At 28.6% G+C, this 21,850-nt stretch overlaps 1 protein-coding gene across 1 annotated transcript in view; it reads left to right on the top strand.

The window, feature by feature from the left end:
- Positions 1–2,007: 2,007 nt before the first annotated feature.
- The window catches only part of LOC107440341 (calmodulin-alpha), a 51,131-nt gene continuing 31,288 nt past the window's right edge, over positions 2,008–21,850 (top strand). Inside the window, exon 1 of the mRNA XM_071177888.2 lies at positions 2,008–2,342. Within this exon, the coding sequence (XP_071033989.1) occupies positions 2,340–2,342 (3 nt within the window). The 5' untranslated portion in view covers positions 2,008–2,339. The remainder of the gene's footprint in view (positions 2,343–21,850) is intronic.

Below are 21,850 nucleotides of genomic sequence, written 5' to 3' on the forward strand. Positions count from 1 at the left end.
TTAGTTATACTTTGAACTAGCATTGATTATATATATGATTAAACTAACAATAATTAAATTCAAGGCAGAGTAAGTCCGTGAAATTCGCAAAGCCAGCATTTAAGCTACCGTTTTTTATTTATTTACATCCTGATTCTGATTTTGTACGAATGCTGTCATGAATCACTGGCCCCAAGGGGTTAAAGCTGTAAAAATGATTATCCCTAAAATTTTGTATATAGCTGTAATAAGTTATGTCAATTTGATTTTAGTATGAAATACTCGAATAAATTTAGCAAAAACAGCATAATCTAAGCAATATCAGATAAAAAGTTCACGTATTTAAATTCTAACAACTTAGAAAATCATAAATAATTTATAAATCGATTCAAATTTTCTTTTCAAAGGACATTAAAATAATTTTTTTTTTTGCTTTTCAGACAGAAATCAGCTTAAAAATTGTCTATTGCCTAGAAACTTCGAGAGATTTTCTATTAACAATGAATTAAACCTCTCTGAGCAATCACAAAACATTATTTCAATTTTTTACAGTCATAGTATGGTTGCCTAGCAACCTAGTAAAACTAAGCATTCCTCTTTTGAATTAGTCAATGGGTTATCTTAAAATATTCATTTGCGCAGGCGACTTTTTTTGGCGGTTTTCTGGACTATCGCCAAATATATAAACCTTTATTGCTACCCAATTTACCACCCAATATTTTTGAAATTTTGTCTACCCCCCCTAATTCAAGTGTCTAGATTCCAAATATGTAAAAAAAAATATATGTTTATTCAGAGAAAGTACGTTTTTGTGTCTGATTTCGTAACTTAATTAATAGTTAGCACTAATTAATTAGCATATTTCAGGTCACCCCCAAGAACCATTAAGATTGACACTTAGTTCGTGAAAATCCGATCATTAGAACGAAAGTTATTCAGGGTGATTCGTTTTTTTTTTTGCGGACTGTACAAAGACTCTTCAGTTTAAAAAAAAATGGCACTTTATTTCTTGAATGGTTTCTATTTATTCGATGGTTTTGAAACTTGTAAAAAGTCCTTAGATCGTCTTAATGAAACAGCGCAACAAAATTAATTTTTGTAACTAAAATAGACAAAAAAGGACATTTCATTATTTGATTGTCAAATGTTTTGTGTACCATTGAAATAGATCCTACGTATCGTATATAACAAACAAGTTTTATGCTTATTGAAAAATTAAAAAGTTAGCCGCAAATGGCTTAAACGTAATGCAAATGACACCACAATTCCACAAGTAATCCTTTTTAGCATTTATTTATTATTTTTGAAATATGAGAATTTCTTTGTACTTTCTTACCTAGAAGGAATGACTCATTGTGGCACACATGACAAGAAGAGGACCAATTTTGAATCTGGTACAGCCCAACTTTAAATATCATGCAATTGTTTTTACCTCCCTGTGAAATTGTGTTAAGCTAGTTAGTAAGTATGGAATTACAAAATAGAAAATGGATCATCTGGTTCATTTGTTCTTTTTCGTTCAAAAACGATTTATATGTCTGAATTTTTAATCAAACGATTTTTCAAGAAATTTACGTAAATTTTTCTTTATATTTTCTACAATTTTTTACAGGATATTCTATTTTTTTTTTTAAGTATTTTTTATTTTTGTAGTTAGATAGTTTTTTTTTTCTTTAGACTTATTTTTTTTATACCATCTATACCGATTTTGTTTGGTAAAGATGTGACATAATAAGTACAAATCACGGTCCCCACTTTGATTATTCTTTGCCTGACTTTTACAGTTTAGTAGAATACAGTAATATTTACCACTTAAATAAAGATACCCATCAATATTTTCTCCTCTGTTATCTTAGATAAGAACAATAACATGAAACCTGAATTACAAATGTCACGAAACTGATAAGTTAACTAATAATAAAATTGGATCTTAAGAAACAGAGAAGTTGAATAATGGAAAAGGAAAAAAATTGTTTATAATGATCTCGTTAGAAAAAAAGGAACCATCCGTAGATGACGTTTGTTAATAGAATGACGTTAAACACGATGTAAGTATTTTGAGTCTTTTCTGTGGCGAGAAAAACTCATCCACAGAAAAGACTCAAAATAGCTGAGTCGCAAGAAGACAAGTAACTGCTTTTAATGTTTCATTCGCATGAGGGGGAGATCGTCAGAAAACGCCAACATCTTTTATTTTTTTCTCTGGAAATTGTCATTTTCGAGGTGATGCGAGTTAAAAGCTTCTGAAAACTTAACGCAGCAGACGATTTTGAAAATGCATTAAGAGAAAAATTATTTAATTGAAAATCGTTTGGATTTTAGTTTCCATAGAACACTTTTGAAAGATTTTGGTAGAAGATATGGTAAGTTTGCATGTGCAATAAATTTCAGCTTAGATATAAGTAGATTAGCTTAGATAGCACAAAAGAAAAAAAATAATTTAACATTTTACTTTTCATTTTAATAATTCGGCATTTAAAATATAATATTTACACCATTTTATGATGCAGATCAGCTTTATAACTTATTGTTTTGACTTCATCAATGGCAAGTTGGGAAAATGATAGTGATAAAAATTGGTTGTTAGCATTTGTTTATTTTTCTTAATAAATAATAAATCTGACAACATGAAATGGTCAACATGAGACATGAGATGGCAAACATGAGATGGTTAATGCACTATTTGCAAGAATATTTTCTATTTTCATTTTAACGTAATGAAGAACTACGAAATTTACATTATTCTTTTGCTTTTAAACTTTGTAATCACTTAACATTATTAATTTTTACTTAAATTATAAATTACCCAATATGATTTTTCCTTTAATGATTTTTCAAGAGTGTCTTGTTTGGGTACGATAAGTCAAATTTCCATCTATAGCCATTTTGTAATTTTTTTTTTCCAAAAAAAAATCTTTTCAAAGAGAAAGTAAAAGTTATTCTATGTGTTAATGTATTAATCTAAGTACGCAAATGAATATTTTTTCTACAAATCTTTATAACTACCATAGACAGATATAACCTTTATATCAGATTTAACCTTGATTTTACTTAAAAATGGTGGAAAAACTGATATAATATGCGATACTGTTTGATACCATGCTACGATTCGGGGCTCATAAGCTATAATTGTTTAAACATGGTAAATAAAGGGTCTCCCATATTTACTTTTATTTCCTAGAATATAAACTTAAAATGCATCGAAAAATGACAGCATATATGTAAATAAGAAACATATTAATCTCATTGATTTCGACTTATACTTCTAAGTATTGTTTTAAATTTTTCAAACAAAATGTTTTCAATGCATATTGAAATTATAATTGAACGCTTTCGGAAAACCTTTTTCTCTTTAAGATGAAATCCAATTGTGTCATATCTACAGCGTATTTTCCAACAGAAACGTTATTTACTATTACATTGCTATTTTTAAAGAGAAGTACTGATTTTTGGCTAATTGGATATTTTTTACTTAAATTTTGAAGTTAATTTATCATTTTTTTTAAATCAAACATGTCAACATTTTTAAAAAAAAAGAAAGGTCGGTTGGATAGCAAATCCCATTGGGGGAGGATGATAGCGATTTGAATAATTTATTAATTTCCATTATCGAAAATAAAAATTCTTGTGAATTGCAAAACTTAATCAATTTTGGATATAAAAATACCTTTTGAAAAATAAAAGCATTGGAAATTGATCAAATAAAATATGAAAATTAAACATTACATTTATGAGGTTATAGTTATGGCTAAACATATAGGGAAGATAGAGAAGTTGTCATAAAAGTATTGTTGATCATTTTTAGTTATTTAAAATTTTAAAAATATATATACAAGATGAGGATAAGTACGAATGCTTTGAATTTCGGGAATATATTTTGCACTGCAAATGGTTAATTTAAAATGTATTTTTTTGTTAGTTTGAAAAATTTCAAGTCAATGAGAATCTTGACTAGTTTGAAGAATGAATGAGCTTAAGACTCAATTCACTCTCTATTAATAATGCAGGGTATTCAAAAATATACATCAAAAATGTTACGGCAGGTAAAAGAGAATCTAAGTAATCATATTTCATACATGAATGTGTGTGTGGAAATATTGCGTTTAGCCGATAGAGAGCGCTGTTGCTTACTAATGTATAGTGCGTAAAAAAATAAACAAACCACGCTAAATGACTTTTGATCTAATGATTGGATGGATCTTTACGTTCTAGAACTCAATTTTGATGGTTCGGGGGGGGGGGGGTGTTTTCAAATATGCTTGTTAATTAGTGCAGACGATACTTAAGACACAAAAGCGTACTTTCAATGAATAAAGAAAAAAAAAATCTTAGATGGAGTCATATTTTTGACCCCCAAAATAGTGGTAATCTGAGAAATATGGTCAGTAGAGTGGTTTAATGTTTGGACCTCTTAATTTTACTCTTTGCGTATTGAAAATTTCTTATACACAGTCATAAAGTTTGCTGATCAAAAGATAATTCCATGCAAAACATAACTTTTAGTAAATATTTATTAATTTCTATTTACTTATGGTCAGTGAAATTTTGAATAGTTAGGCATAAAAATTTTTACATCATTATAAATAGTGCAATTTAAAATACAAAAATTAAGTGAAATAGGTCAAAGAGTTTCTGAGAATTTGAATTTTAAAAATGCGATTTTATTATAATGCAGTTTATATAAGAATGTCGATGTGATATTCTACCCGTCTTTACTTTTTTGACATATATTTAGAACCTTTCAAAAATAATTCCGAAACTGGATAAAATTAAACATATGAGAAATATATATTGTAAAATATTAAATTTTTTTGAAACAAAATAGCATCAAAATTAAAGTAAACTTTTTTGAAGATGTTTGCATAGTGATAAATAAATTATTGTTCACAAAAAACTTATTTATTTTTGAAATTTTATAAAAAATTAAAATAAGCACGGCGGATAGTTCTTATTTCATTTGTTTTGTTATATTCGTGTTTATACTACCAAAATGTAGTTGAAAATACATCCAGAAGAAGGGGAAGTTAGAATTATCCCCAGTATAAACTGAACCATAATATTAAAATAAAATTATTTTATTCATTCACTTTACAAAAAAATAACGTTCCATCCTATTTTCATTTTTCGATTCATTTTTTACTTTCATTTTTATTATACTTACTTTCACAAAACTGTTGCTGTGGTTTTGTACATAAAAGCAGTTTAAATTTTTTGAACGGAGTAAAAAAGAGGTGGTGGATATTACGGGTAACTGCTCTTTATTACCAATATTACACACGACCACTTTTTAAACTGGTATTTTGAGCGGAAAGCGTACGGATGAGGAGTAATCGCTTTACGTAAACATAGCTGGATATTACTTATACACAATTAGATAATACAAACTACGTAAATGACTTATCGGGAATCGAACCTGGAACCTTGGGGGTGCTGAAATGATATTGTAGCCTCTACACTGACCCCAGGATGATAACTCTGCAATTAAAAGATGAATCAAAAAATTTCTGTCTCTTTTCAATGTATTGTTAGAAGCAGCCTTTCTTCATGACGATTTCAGTTATGATTATTGCTATTGTTGATGCGTTCTAGTGAAATTTCTATCAAATCGGAATTCAAAACAGCCATTAACCTATTTTAAGCCAAGCCTAAAAATTATTTACCATGAGATATTCTTAAATTACATTCATTAAGACTCAAAAAAAGTTTCAAGCATTAAAAATAATATTTTATGAAAGAAATAAAATGGTGCGTGTATGCACCACTGACCAAATGTTGTTGTTGTTTTTGTTGTTGTCACAGGCCTTTATGCCAATAGTGCGATTGTTCTTGTTTTCCAGTGGCTCCATCTATGGCCGAGAATTCGACTTCTGACACACCCATACTTTATACCCGTTTATAGGAGCCGTGATGGCTCAGGGGATAGAGCGTTCGCCTTCCAATGAGCTGAACCGTGTTCGAATCCCAGGGATGGCTGGTCAATACGAATCCGCATCCTGCTTGCACCGACCACAGTGCTGACGTGAAATATCCTCAGTGGTAGACTTATCATGGGTTAGATTCCCTTCGCCGTTAGACTAACCGTGGGAGGTTCTCATGGTCTTCCTCTCCATGTAACGCAAATGCGGGTTAGCTCCATCAAAAAGTCCTCCACGAAGCAAATTTCTCCCAATACTCGATCCAGGAGTTCCCTTGTCTTCTGGATTGGGTTCAAAATTACAAGGCTACGAAGTTGAACATTAGTAGTTGTAAACCCATAAAATTGGGTCGGATGTTCAATGACGGTTATAAAATAAAATACCCGTTTATAGGGTGGATCCATTCATACATTCATTCATCCACAGATCGTAATTTTGACCTGAACCACTGACCAAATCAATGAACAATTCACTTAATTGAGCACTAGTTTTATGACATTTTGTTATATTTTTGTTTTATTTACTGAACTTGCAACTTTAATCCTTCATAAAAACATATGATTAACCTCAACTAGAATAATTATATATTTTCAAAGCCAATTACCAATTTTTAGTTTTTTTTTTTAAGAAAAAAAAATTATTTTGAAGATTTCCTAATAGGAAGTGTTTACTAAAATAGTAAAAATGGCAATAATTTATAGATATCTTCAAAACCCTTAAAAGTACACGAAAAGTAAAATTAGTAAAATATATGTGTCACAATATATTTGCTAAAAAAATACATATTGGATTGGTATGTACATTTACGAATCTTTGGACGAAAATAAGTTATTTGAACTCATCAGTGACTAATTTTCTCTCAAGCTACTCAACCCAGGTCACAATTTTAGCTTATTTCACACATCAGTTTCATTTTATAACACTTCGCTGATGTGTCTGGGATGTGAAACAATTTACAGGATTGTCAGAGCTTTTGCTTAGAAACTCGGAGGTGCGTGATTCAAAACTCTTCTGTACTATAATATTTATTTAAAGAAATTTTTTTTCGTTACTTAATGATAAATTCCCCATTTAGTGTAAAAAATTTTATGTTGACATAACTCTTTTGCGAGCTTTTTAAAATTTTATCCAATCTCGGTGTTGTTTGAATATTTGATGAGTTTTGTTCAAATTTCATAAGTCTTTATTCAAATAGCTGTTTTATATCCAGTTAACTAAGAAACTGAAGCAGCTAGCTAAAAAAAAAAAAATACCACTGACGTGTAATATTTTAAAAAAATAACGTTCAATACTTTAAGAAGAATTGAAAAACAGCAATAAATAACTTTAATCGATAATCAATAAATACCATCGAAAACGAGATTACAAGTGGATTCCTCTCAGTCTTTTGAAGCAATTTCTTAAAAATTAAGGCCCTTATCCACCCGTTTTCTATCTCTCTCCAATTAACTTAACAGCTTACGCAGTTTGTTTGTTTTTTCCATTTTGCTCCGTGATCTTAACTTTCTACTCTCGCTCTTAACATTTTCCCTCTTGAATACTGTCGCTAACTAAGCTTAAATAAAAGAGAATGGTCGAAGACACAGGACAAAAAGTTTGCAACACCTGAGGTAACATGTTACCCCAAATGTTTAAATTTATTATACTCCAAAATAAAAATTAAAAAAAACGGTCCTAGTAATAGTACTATTCGTTAAGGTATTCGCCTTAAAAATAATTCGATTAATAATCGATTAATCGTAATTCGATTAATAATGATTAAGGTATTCGCTTTCCGCTCACTGTGTCTAAGGTTAAATTCCTGCAGGTGACTAGTTTTATTTTTCTATCTGAAAAAAAAATATGTATTACCTTTTTCTTTAAAGTATATAAGTTTTTTCTAAATTCTTTTTGAAATACAATTTTCAAACATTTTACTTTCAAAATTAAAAAATGTTTAATTTAATTCTTTATACTGGAGAAAATAATTTGTAAAATGAAAAATATTATTTTAATTTTAAGTATAGAAATTTCAAAAAATGTATCAAAAATATACTTTCCATCATTTAATTTTTTTAACTGAAAAATGAATACAGTCAAACCCCGTTATAGTGAACCTTCAAGGAACCGACATTTCGGTTCACTATAACCGGGAGTTCACTATATCCGTTACACAGGCAATTTAAGTAATAGTTCCTTAAATCCTCCCTTTTATTACACATTATTCAAATAAATGACTCAAAAATATTATGTAGTAGCAAAAAATGCGTTATTTTTTTATTACTCTTCTTCTTGCTTACAAAAAAATTTTTTTAATCTCTAGCTGATGAGCAGTCCTCAACATCAGATATGGAAACATTTCCCGACTCTCAGATAATTTTTCCTGAATTTCTATTAGTCCACTTTTTAAACTTGTCTAACCTGCCATTCGAGCACATAAATGTAATCTCATAAAATCGCTTAGCAAATTCATCGACATTTGTTTAGATACTGGAAGATTGCGGCTTCTTCTGATGCTGAACCACTTCAGTACTGCTTCTTCAACATCCTTGTGATCTGCTTTTCTCAACTTTTTTCAGGCACCTAAATTTTCTTCATGAGCATAAAATATTAACTGTCTATTTTTTCATATGTTACAATCTGCAGATTTGGATAGTTTATATTCTCTGCAAATATCAGCTTGATTGCATCCATTTTCAATTTTTCTGATTATGCTCATTTTATCATCAATGAAGAACGTTTTACGTTTACTGCTCGCCATAGTTAAATTTGAGAAACTTGTTTGCAGGGTTTTTTAAATTGAACTGAGAGCAAAAAGGAGTTGAAATGAGGGCCTTATCAACACATATTAGTGGCCAACCCATTGACCAATAGGGACTCATTCCCTCTGATAGAAAATGCATATTGATCCCACTGACACCTTACAGGTGCATCATCATCTGCCTGGGTTGGAAACATCAGCTTGGTTTGTTTATGAATGGGAACGAGAGATAAAAGAAGTAAACAAGAAAAAATGCTTATCGCTACATTCCCCTCTATAAATGGTTTTAAAAATCGGTGTATGTATTTATTTTGAAGTAGAAATTTCAAAATTATTGCAAAAAAATGAGGAAAAAATCAGTCGAAGACAGAAAAAAGTTCATTATATCCAATTTCCCCACTTTTTTGGTTCACTATATCCACAAAAAATAACATTATACGTGTATAGCAAGGAACGGGACCGAACATTTCGTTCACTATATCCGGGAGTTCACTATAAACCGTGTTCACTATAGCGGGGTTTGACTGTATTAATGAAACTGAGTTCAATTTCTTGAACTGAACTTTTTTTAAATTTTTAATGGAACCATATTTAGTATGTAAAAAGAAGCATTGGCATAATTTCAGACCTGAATTATTTTTATAAATCTAATAATAAATTTTTTTTTAAATTAAATTCTTAAAAAAATAAATAAACTGAATTTTAAATTTTTCTCCTATAAAAAGCCTTGTTTTTTGTAGCAAATAAAATAAAGTGTATTATGTTTTATAAAATATTTCAAATTTTTTTCACTTGAAAAGAGTAGTATTTTGATTTAATAAAAACGAATCTTTGAAACTTTTTTATTAAAAGTGATATTAAAGAAAAACGCTTATAAATCAATTTATTATTAAATATTTCATATATTTATTTCACAAAGAATTTCGACATTGGAAGCAGTCTAATGATTTTATGGTTATTACTTTTATTTTAATAAAAAAAAACATATATTTAGAAATCGTAAAAACAAATAATTAAGCGTTTTTGGTAAAAAAAAAAAAAAAAAACTATTTTTTATAGCAGTGAAAAAAAGAGGTAGCGGTTATTAATTGTAAAAACAAATAATTAATTAAAACAATTAAACAAATAATAAAATTGTTTAATTTTATCTGGCTGTAAAAAAAAAGTGGTGACGGTTATTACTGGTAACTGCTCATTGTTTCCAGTAATACACGCGACCACTTTATCAGACTTCGAGCGGTTATAATTCGTGAATGCGGAGGGACGGTTTACGGTATACACAACACATTATACAAACACATTATACACTATGAGATAACACAAATTTGTAAAGGACTTACCGGGAGTCGTTGGTGATGCGAAAACGATGCTGTATCCACTATGCAAGCCCCGGGACGTCTGCTTGGCAATTATCTTTGTATTTTAATGAAAATTAGATCAAAATTTAATTGGAAATTTAACTTGTATCAAAATTGTTAGTCTTTCTTCCATGCACTGCTAAAAAGCCCTGTTACGTAAAAAAAATCTATTTCTAGGATATATTTAAATGTATCTGTAAAATTTCTATAACTTTTTGCGCATTTTCTACGCCAATAAAATAAACATGAAAAAGTTTAGTAAATATATATGATGTTTGTCAGATAATAACGTCGCACGTATTTTATTTTCCTTTAAGTACATTAAATATGATTCGTCTAGATTTCATTTTTTTTTTATGCCAAAAAGTTAGATTTGAATCTATGGTATGAATCAATTTAAATCAATCACAGGACTAGCAAATCGTAGAAACTAAAACAATCGTAAAATTATTGGTTTATTAAAACTAAAGAGTGATTTCTAAATCCGTTTACGAAATAAAGTGATAATATATCACCTTCAAACTTAGCGAATATTCATTTTTCGATTACTATTATTTAGAAAAGCATTGTGCCGTATGAATTAAACAATCTTTCTTTTGCATACTTGTGATGTACCCCTTAGGAAAATTTGCCATAGGTTTGCCATAAAAAAATGCCATAGGATATTCCTATGGGGTTTTGCCTATGGTAAAATTTTGCCATATACGTATGGCAAAATTTTGCCATACATGTATGGCAAAAGTGTAGGGCAAAATTTTGCCATAGGCAAAACCCCATAGGAATATCCTATGGCATTTTTTTTATATGGCAAATTTTTGCCATACATGTATGGCAAAATTTTGCCATAGGCAAAACCCCATAGGAATATCCTATGGCAGGGGTGGCGAACCTTTATACGCCAACGTGCAATTTTTTCTAAAAAATTGTTTAATGATTACATAGACGTGCCGTCAAATAATTTTGACTTCGTGATTATTGGGAAAATAATACTAAATACTATCAACTCAAAACTCTTTATGTACATTGAAAAAAGAACTACATTTTGCAATGTCTCAGTTATAGGCGTAATTCAACTTAAAGTAACAGTGTGACTTCTGTTGCTGCAGATTAGATGACAATTTATATTAGGTTGTAAGATGTTAGTTTAAGCAAGACTGTTAATTTTTTTTTTGCTAGTTACTTATTGTTACCTTGTTTTTTATGGTTATTAATTGGTTTTATTAGCATTAATGGTCAATTTTTTTTAATAGTTGTTTATTATTTTGTTTGTTTTTGTGAATTTCAATTTTATTGTTACATATGCTTCATAATGTAATAACAATTCATAGTGCAATAACAATTGCGATCGGTGGGGTGCCCAAAATATTGTGTCACGTGCGATAAATGGCACGCGTGCCATTGGTTCGCCATCCCTGTCCTATGGCATTTTTTTGTATGGTAAAATTTTGCCATAGGCAAAACCCCATAGGAATATCCTATGGCATTTTTTTATATGGCAAATTTTTGCCATAAAACTAAGATGTGCTACAGTTTATGAAGAAATATTTTTCCATAGGCTATGGTACACCTTTGCCATACAGCTATGGCAACATTTCTCGTTGATATTTTACCATACATCAAAAAATAATTACTTACAAGAATATTTCGCAATGGATATGCAAAATTTAATGATTGTAGAACAAATATATATCCAGAAAGTTTTTTTCAAAATTTCTTTGATAAACTTCCCCTGTTTTACTTGCAGAATTCTTTTTGAATGCTGTTGGTCGGAGCGAGTGGGGAAAATATTGGTTATGTTGATTAGGTACAAAATATATTGAGTACAGGCAACCAATATTTGTTAAAGCTGTAAAAAACCAGAAAATAGAAAGCGGGCCCGGAGGTCGGAGCGAGTATAAAAAGCGTTAATTTGATTGATTGGTATCATAATTAGTTAGATAAGCGTCAAATATTAAAGGAACCTAAGAGAAAGCGAAGTAAAATAATGGTCCAATGGTCGGAGCGAGTATGAAATATTTTTAAATTTTGATATGTGATACTAGCTAAAAATTAAACAGACTACTAAAACAATAAAATACTATGAAAACTCAAAAGATAAAGAGTGGGGCCGGTGGTCGAAGCGAAATTAGTTTAAAATAGACCAAACGGGACAAAAGCCGAATATGTAACTGTGCAACCAGTGGTGGCAAGTGAACAAAATTTCATCTATAAAAAAGATGGTATTAGACTATGAAAAGCTAAGAATAGAAAACAGGCTAAATTAGTTGATCCCCTACTAGTGAGGGATAAAAAAAACTCAGAAAATTTATGTTGAGTTGTGTTAAGCACATTTAGAAAAGAGAGCACAATATAGAAACATTGGTAAATACAAAACATGTTTAAGACATGATTAAAATTGGTGAAATTAATAATTGTTATTGACAAATTTACACTTGGTCAGGGATAGTAAATAAAAATTAATTGGGTATAGGGAATCACTATGACGAAAAAGTTGTAAACTTAAGGAAAGATTAAATTGTTAGAAGCATTTTTGGTTATAGCAGCAGATGATATGGCCAGGGACTGTTCAGTTGATGATATTGAAGCAAAACAATTGTCAACCAGTAATCCAGCAAATCTAGTTAAGTGATGACCCTAAGCTATGTATAAACATGTAACAGAACATTGTACAAATATATGTGGATACTTAAGAAATATTAGTTGTAAAATAGTAAAAGACAGAGACATGATAAAAAACAATTTAATGGCAAGCAAAAATTAAACACAAAAAATAAATATAAAGCCCTAACATATGTAAGATAATGTAAAAAAGCATTGCAAGAACCTAAGTGGAATTAAAATAAAAAACTAATGAGAATGTAAACACTGATAAAAGTACCAGACAGCCGGAAATTAAAAAACTTAATAAATTCAGATAGATAATCGCATAGGCGTTTGCAATAAATTGTTTTTGACCAAGAATGAGATCGAAAAAATATTAAAATAAGTAGCCAAAGTTTGCGAAAGATTCCACTTGTAGTGGATGACACGTTAATATGGCGGTCTGATACTCTAAGCCTAAATCAATGGAACATCTGATTTTAAACACTCAAAAATGGAAAAATTGGCCACCCGGAGGCCGGAAAAGACTCACCAGGAATGCCTTGTTGGTTTACATGTTGAATTTAATTAACTTCGGGGTGAAATAATGGATATTTATTTCTTTTAGAAGATGTTTTTGAGGACTCCATAGAAGTTGTTGTTTCGTTGGTGGAGATCTAGATCAACTTTTCTCTATGGTATACTGCCATACAAATCTTTAAGGATACCATTGGCCTATGGTATACTGCCATATAAATTTCTGTGGTTGCCATAGGCCAATGGTGACGTGCCATACAAATCCTTATGGTTACCATTAGTCTATGGTATACTGCCATACAAATATTTATGGTAGCCATAGGCTTTTGGGGTTTTGCCATACAAATCTCTATGGTAACCATAGGCGTATGGTATCTTGCCATATAAATTTCTATGGTAGCCATTGGCTTATGGGGTTGTGCCATACAAATCTCTATGGTAACCATAGGCGTAGGGTATCTTGCCATACAAATTTCTATGGTAGCCATAGGTTGCCATAGATTACCATAGGCTTCTCTATGGCAAATTTTCCTAAGGGGTAACATCCTATATATATATATATATATTATATATATATATATATATGTATATATATATATATATATATATATATATATATATATATATATATATATATATATATATATATATATATATATATATTATATATATATATATATATATATATATATATATATATATATATATATATATATATATATATATATATATATATATATATATATATATATATATATATATATATATATATATATATATATATATATATATATATATATATATATATATATATATATATATATATATATATATATATATATATATATATATATATATATATATATATATATATATATATATATATATATATATATATATATATATATATATATATATATATATATATATATATATATATATATATATATATATATATATATATATATATATATATATATATATATATATATATATATATATATATATATATATATATATATATATATATATATATATATATATATATATATATATATATAATAAATAAATAAATACTAGAAAACACTAAGAAAGTTAAGAAAAACAATAAGTATCATTTATTGCGCTTAAGCTGCAAGTAAACAGCACTCATTAGATAAGTTCAAAATGAAGAATAAAACAAAGAAAAATAATAGACATATGAAAAAAAGGGGGTGGGAAATAATAAGTAAAAAAAAAAAAAACAACATTTTATTTAAAAAAAAAAAAAACAAAAAAAAAAAAAAAAAAAAAATGAATTGTTAATAGAAAAAAAGCCGGGAAAAAAAAAAGATATAATCTTTTCTTCAGCCCACACGATTATATCCGCAAAACAGATCCACGATTATATCCGCAATAACTATACATTTTCTATTATTTTTCTTTGTTTTATTCTTCATTTTGAACTATATATATATATATATATATATATATATATATATATATATATATATTAATTAGAAAGAATTTCGACTTTGAAAGAAGTAGTCAAATATATAGTTATTGCTTTTAAAAAGAAAAATACGTAATTATGAAAGCATAGAAAAAAAAAATTTCATAAATAACAAAGCAAATAATTCCTCATATAACCTGCTTAATTTTTCCTAGTTGTGAAAAAAAGTGGTGACGGTTATTACTGATAACTGCTTATTGTTTCCAGTAATACACGCGACCACTTTATTAACCTTCGAACGGTTATAATTCGTGAATGCGGACGAACGGAAACGGATGGTTACCGGAATAATACACACAAACACATTATATGCAATGAGATAATACAAATGCGTAAAGGACTTACCGGGAGTTGAACCAGGAACGTTTGTGATGCTAAGACGATGCTGTATCCACTGTGCAGGCCCCGGGGTGTCTGCTTAGCAATTATGTTTGCTTTCTAATGAAATTTGGATTGAAATTGTTCGTCTTTCTTCCATACATTGCTAAAATCAGCCTTGTTTTCTAACAAATCCAATTTCTAAGATACTTTTGCACGCTCCTGTGAAATTTCTATCAAATTTTTGCAATTTTTAATGCCAACAAATTAAGCATAAAAGGGTTATTTAGCAAGTATATCTGATGTTAGTCAGATTATAATATCGTATATACTTCATTTGCTTTAAAGCGATTATATTTATTTTTTTATTTGCTTTATTTGCTTTAATACGATTTATCGGGATTGTATTTGCTAACAAGGGAACTTCGATTCTATAGTATAAACCAATTGAAATCAATCACACAACTGTCAAATAGTAGAAACTAAAACAATAAAAAAAATGTCTCTTATTCGTATTAATCCTAAATAGCAATTTCTAAACCCGTTTGCGAAATAAAGTGATAATATATCACCTTCAAACTCAGCGAATGTTCATTTTTTTGCATGCTACTTTCGAAAAGCACTGTGCTTTCTGGATTAAACTATATTGCTTCTGCAAAATTATCTTAATAATTTCAGATTTTTTCTAAAACTTGCTTTTTTTCGAAAATAAAATGAATTGACTTTTTTAAAGAACCGTGGCACGGTTTTTTCTAAAATATTCTAATTTAAAAAAACTCCACTAGCTTATTTTATACTAACAAGGAAAATGCGATAATATATTATTTCTGTCGAAGAGAAATCAAGCTTAAATAAAAGAGCATGTTAAAAAAAAACAGGATAAAAATGTTTGCTATACTGGGGTAACATATAAGTTTAAATTGGTAATATATCAAAATGAGTTAAAAAAATAATTGTCCGAGCAAGTGCAATCGTGGCGCAATAGTTAAGGTACTATTATTTAGGTACTAGATTTGCTTTCAATTGACTGTGTCTATGGCTCAATCCCTGTACGTGAGTTCTTTTATGTTCTTATCTGAAAATAGAAAATGAATTACGTTTTTCTTTAAAGTATATAAAAAATTTAAATAATTTTTTTTTGAATTATAGTTTTCGTACATTTCATTTTTTAAATTGAAAAATGTTTAATTTAATTCTTTATGCTGGGAAAAATAATTTGTGAAATGAAAAATATTTTTTTGATTTAAAGAATATAAATATGAAAAAAAATATTTCTAAAATATACTTCTGACAGTTTAATTTTTTAAACTAAAATATGAACATTCATGAAAATGAATTTAATTTTTGAACTGAAAATTTTTTTTAATTTTAAATTGAACCACATTTACTACGTCAAAAGAAGCATTGATCTGGTAATCTTATCAACGTATTGAGCTGAATTATTTCAATAAATCTAATAATCTAATTTTTTTATTTTAAATTAAATTAAGAAAATAGATTTTTCTCCTAAAAAAGTCTTGTTTTTTGTGGAAAATAAAAGAAATTGTATTAAATTTCATAAAATAGTATAAATATTTTTTCACTTGAAAAGCATCGTATTTTCTTTTGATAAACTCTGTAACGAAAATTTGAATCTTTAATATTGCAGTGAAATGTAAAAAAAAACGTACATAAATCATTTTAATATTAAATATTTCATATATTTATTTCATTAAAAATTTCGACTTTAGAACCAGTCTAATGATTTTATAGTTACTACTTTTTTCAACAAAAAAAAGAAACCATATGTTTAGAAATCGTAAAAATAAATATTTTGTAGTTTTTTGTAAAAACTATTTTTTCTAGCGTAAAAAAAAATTCTTCGAGTTGTGAACAAAAGTGGTGACGGTTATTACTGGTAACTGCTCATTGTTTCCAGTAGTACACGCGACCACTTTATCAGACTTCGAACGGTTACAATTCGCGAATGCGGTCGGACGGGGAGGGATGGTTAACGGAATAATACACACAAACACATTACACACAATGAGATAGTATAAATTCGTAAAGGACTTACCGGGAGTCGAACCAGGAACCTTTGAGATGCGAAGACGATGCTGTTTCCACTATGCAGCCCCCGGGGTGTCTGCTTGGCAATTATTTTTGCATCCTAATAAAAGTTGGATTAAAATTGTTCATCTTTCTTCCATGCTTGGTAAGAAACAGCCTTGTTTCATAACGAATTCATTTCTACGGCAACTTTATGCGTACCTATGAAATTTCTATCAAATTTTGCAATTGTCTACGCCAACAAAATAACCAGAAAAACGTTATTTAGTAAGTGTATCTGATGTTTGTCAGATTATAATATCGTATGTATTTCATTTGCTGTGAAGTATATAAAATACGTGGGCATTGTATTATTTTTTAATAAATGCTAACAAGGGAAATTTGAATCTATAAGTATTAATCAAACTTAGATAAATCACACAATTCGAAAATCATCGAAATTTTAACAATGAAAAAGCTTGTCTCTAGTTCGTTTATTAAAATTGAATAGCGATTTCTGAATACTTTAGGAAATAAAGTGATAGAGGAAAAGGTGTAAATATGGGCACCCTCTTTTGTTTTTTGGATAAAGTTACTTTCAATTTGAAAATTTCTAGATTTTTGTCTTTCATTAACAACTATAACAAGTTTCCTAAATGCGAGAGGGCAAAACAATGATTAACATCAATTATTTCATTTCAAAAACGACGATTTTCAAAAATCTTTTAAAAAAGCACCAGAAAAAATGGGGTGTAAATATGGGCCCTCTTCAAAAAAGTCACCAAAAATAGTTTAAAAACAGGTAAAACAATACAAAATGGTAGAGAATTTATTTATTACAGGAAAAAAAATTATTTACAGAAATCGCAAACATAACTGGCTCTTTCACCCCCGGCACAGTGCCCACATTTGGCACATAACGCATCTTACTCACACCTCTCCTCGAGTGTCTTCAGAGAACTTTCCATCACAAAAGCTGCAAGTTGCATTGCTTGAGTCTGGTTTATCCCCACCGTTGACATTTATTAGATTCGTATCATCATCGCTGTAGATAAGAGGAGGGTCATCGAGTCTGATGAGTCCGATGATGAATCGTATCGTTGCGTGGGCCGAATTTTCTTTTTTTGAAGGCCTTTCCTCTTCACACCCTGCCCTCTGGCCGGTCTCTTACCCCGGGAAAACTCAAGGACGTCTTCTTGAGAGCACTTGTCCAGCGTCTTGATCAACTGATCCTTGTATGGTAATCCGGTGATGAGGCTGGACCTTGCTGCTTTGCGTCCACGAGTAGTGATTATCTTCTTAATGTTGGGAACAGGAGATATGTCGAACGGAGAAATTGCACTTGAAGTTCCCGGGGAACATTGAGGTATTTCAGCTGCTTTATCAATTGGCATAACTAGAGCCTGATGTGCTAAACTCCACTAAAGAAAGTTGGTGTAATTATGGGCACCCTTTAAATGGGGGCCCATATTTACACCAACCCCACCTAAGAAGGATGGCCACTATCACAAGTAACCTAAAAGCGTGCGTGACTAAAGTTGTGCTTCAAAAAATAGCTTAAGATCTCCGCTTTCCGGATATCACTGTCAAATTATTTTTAACTGAACATAAGTACGTGAAAAGAAAACGATTTCACATACCTCTCAAAAGTTTGCAGTCCAGAATAAGCACCAATTTGCACAATAACTCACGCTGCATCCACACTACTTGAAAAAATGGTTTCAACTGCTCTGTACAATCCTATATTAGCAACTGGCGCCATATACAGTCCTCGCCGCCAGTCTTCAGTACCTCCCATAGCTACTAGGGAGGGGTGCCCATATTTACACCTGTGCCCATTTTTACACCTTCTCCTCTAATATATCACTTTTAACTGTAGAGAATGTTCATTTCTCGTTAAATTCCACTTTAAGCAAAGCACTGTGTCATATAGATTAAAATATCTCGCTTTTGTAAAATGATATTTATTATGCAACTGATTTTCAAGCAATTTTTATTTTTTCAAAAAAGAAGAAAAAATTATTCGACCTTTTTAAAAGAACATGGGAATGTATTTTTCCAGAATATTCCAATTTTTAAAATCCACTAGCCTATTTTAAACTAACAAGGAAAATAATAATTATTATTCCTGTAGAAAGGAAACCAAGCGTAAATAAAAAGAATACAGTCAAAAATGCAGTTGGCGATATTTGGAGTTACATATACTCAAAGTTTAAATTCATTATACTTTAAAAGAGAAAATAAAAAAAAATTTTTAAAAAAACAAAGTAGGTGTAATAGTGGCGAAATGGTTAAGGTATTCGCTTTCTATTTTCTTTCTCACTGGTTCTATCCCTGTAGGTTATTGTTTTTATTTTCCCACCTGAAAATAGAAAATTTTATTAAATTTTTTTTTCCAAAGGTATATATATTTTTTTAAAAAAATATATTTTTGAAATATGTTTTTTGAAAGTTTTGTTTTTTAGACTGAAATATTTTTAGTTTTATTCTTTGATGCTGGGAAAAATGATCAGTAAAATGAAAAATGTTCTTTTCATTTAAAGTACATAAATTTAAAAAGTATTTCTAAAATTTATTTTCAATAATTTAATTTTTTCTAAAAATAAAATATGAATTTTCAAAAAAAAGGAAATTAATTTTTTGAACTGAAAATACTTTTTATTTTAAATTGAAACATATTAAGCATGCAGAAATAAAAATTTATTAACTTTTAATATGGTTAGCGTTTTGAGCTGAATTATTTTTATAAATCTAATAATAATCTAATTTTTTATTTTAAATTTAAATATATAAATTATTTAATTGAATTTAAAATTTTTTTCCTTTCAAAAAGCCTTGTATTTTGTTGCAAATTTAAAAAAAACTTTAATGGATTTTAAAAAATATCTTAAATTTTTTTTTAGTTGGAAAAAGTCATATTTTTATTTGATAAAAACGAGTATTTGAAATTTTTTTTATTAAAGAGAAATTAAAGAAAGTATAAAAGTTATTTTATATACATATTTCGCTAAGAATTTCTACTTTCGAAACAGCCTAATGACTTTGTAGTTATTACTTTTAAAAAAATAAACAAATAAAAAGTTTTTAAAAAAAAACACTTTTTAAAAATTTAAAAACAGATAAAATTATTATTATAATTAAGCAAAAATCTCTTTTAAAAACTGTTTAATTTTTTTCCAGCTTTAATAAACAGTGGTAATATTTATTACTGGCAATCGCTCATTGTTTTCAAGCAATACACGCGACAACTTCTAAAATTTGGAACGGTAATAATGCGCGGGATGTGAAGACGCATGGAGGGTGATAGTTAACGGAATAATACACACAAACACAGTATATACAATGAAATAAAGTATATAAAGCATATCTTTAAAGTATATAAGTTTTAAAAAAATATTTTTTGAAGATAATTTATGACAGTTTTTATATAACTGAATTATATATAACTGAAAAATGGTAAATTTTATTCTTTTGCGATGGGGAAAATGATCTGAAAATTAAAAATGTTCTTTTCATTTAAAGCATGTAAATTTAAAAAGTATTTGAAAAATTTATTTTCGACCATTTAATTTTTTAAACTAAAAAATTTATTTTCATAAAAATGAACTTAATTTTTCGAACTGAAAATTTTTTTTATTTAAAATTAAACCACATTAAGTATGTAGAAAGAAGCATTGGTTGACTTTTAATATTGTTAGCGCTTTGAGCTGAATCATTTTTATAAATCTAATAATAATCTAATTTTCTATTTTAAATTTAATTATGAAAATTAATTAATTGAATATTGAATTGTTCTCCGAAAAGCCTTCATTTCTTTAGCAAATTAAGAAATATGTAATAAAGTTTGAAAAATACTTTCACTTGAAAAAGGTCGTATTTTTTGACTTTAGAGAAAGCAGTCTAATGATTTTATAGTTATTTAAAAAGAAAACACATATTTTGGAAATCGTAAAAGCAAATAATTAAATGTTTTTCGAAACTAATTTACGAAAGTTTATATTTAACTGAATTATATATAACTGAGAAATGGTAAATTTTATTCCTTGTTGATGGGAAAAATGATCCGTGAAATTAAAAATGTTCTTTTTATTTAAAGCATGTAAATTTAAAAAATGCTTGAAAAATTTATTTTCGACCATTCAATTTTTTAAACTAAAAAAGGAATTTTCATAGAAATGAACTTAATCTTTTGAACTTTTTTTCTATTTAAAATTGAACTACATTAAGTATGTAGAAAGAAGCATTTGTTGGTTGATTTTTAATATTGTTAGCGCTTTGAGCTGAATTATTTTTTATAAATCTAATAATCATCTAATTTTCTATTTTAAATTTAATTATGAAAATTAATTAATTGAAAAATGAATTGTTCTCCTAAAAAGCCTTGTTTTTTTGTAGCAAATTAAAAAATTTGTAATAAAGCTTGAAAAATACTTAAAAAAATTATTCACTTGAAAAAAGTCGTATATTTCGACTTTAGAGAAAGTAGTCTAAAGATTTTATAGTTAATTAAAGAGAAAAACCCATATTTTGGAAATCGTGAAAGCAAATAGTTAATAAATAATGAAACAAATAATTTTTCAAATAAATTGCTCAATTTTACTAGTTGTGAAAAAAAAGTGGTGACGGTTATTACTGGTAACTGCTCATTGTTTCCAGTAATACACGCGACCTCTTTATCAGACTTCGAACAGTTATAAATCGCGAATGCGGTCGGACGGGGAGGGAGGGTTTACGGAAAATCACACATACACATTATACACAATGAGATAATACATATTCGTAAAGGACTTACCGGGAGTTGAACCAGGAACGTTGGTGATGCGAGGACGATGCTGTGTCCACAATGCAGACCCCGGGGTGACTGCTTGTCAATTATGTTTGCATTCTTATGAAATTTGGATTA

Source organism: Parasteatoda tepidariorum, chromosome 2, assembly GCF_982258835.1.
Source record: "Parasteatoda tepidariorum strain Cologne lab strain chromosome 2, Ptep-v5.0, whole genome shotgun sequence".
NCBI classification, from domain to species: domain Eukaryota; kingdom Metazoa; phylum Arthropoda; class Arachnida; order Araneae; family Theridiidae; genus Parasteatoda; species Parasteatoda tepidariorum.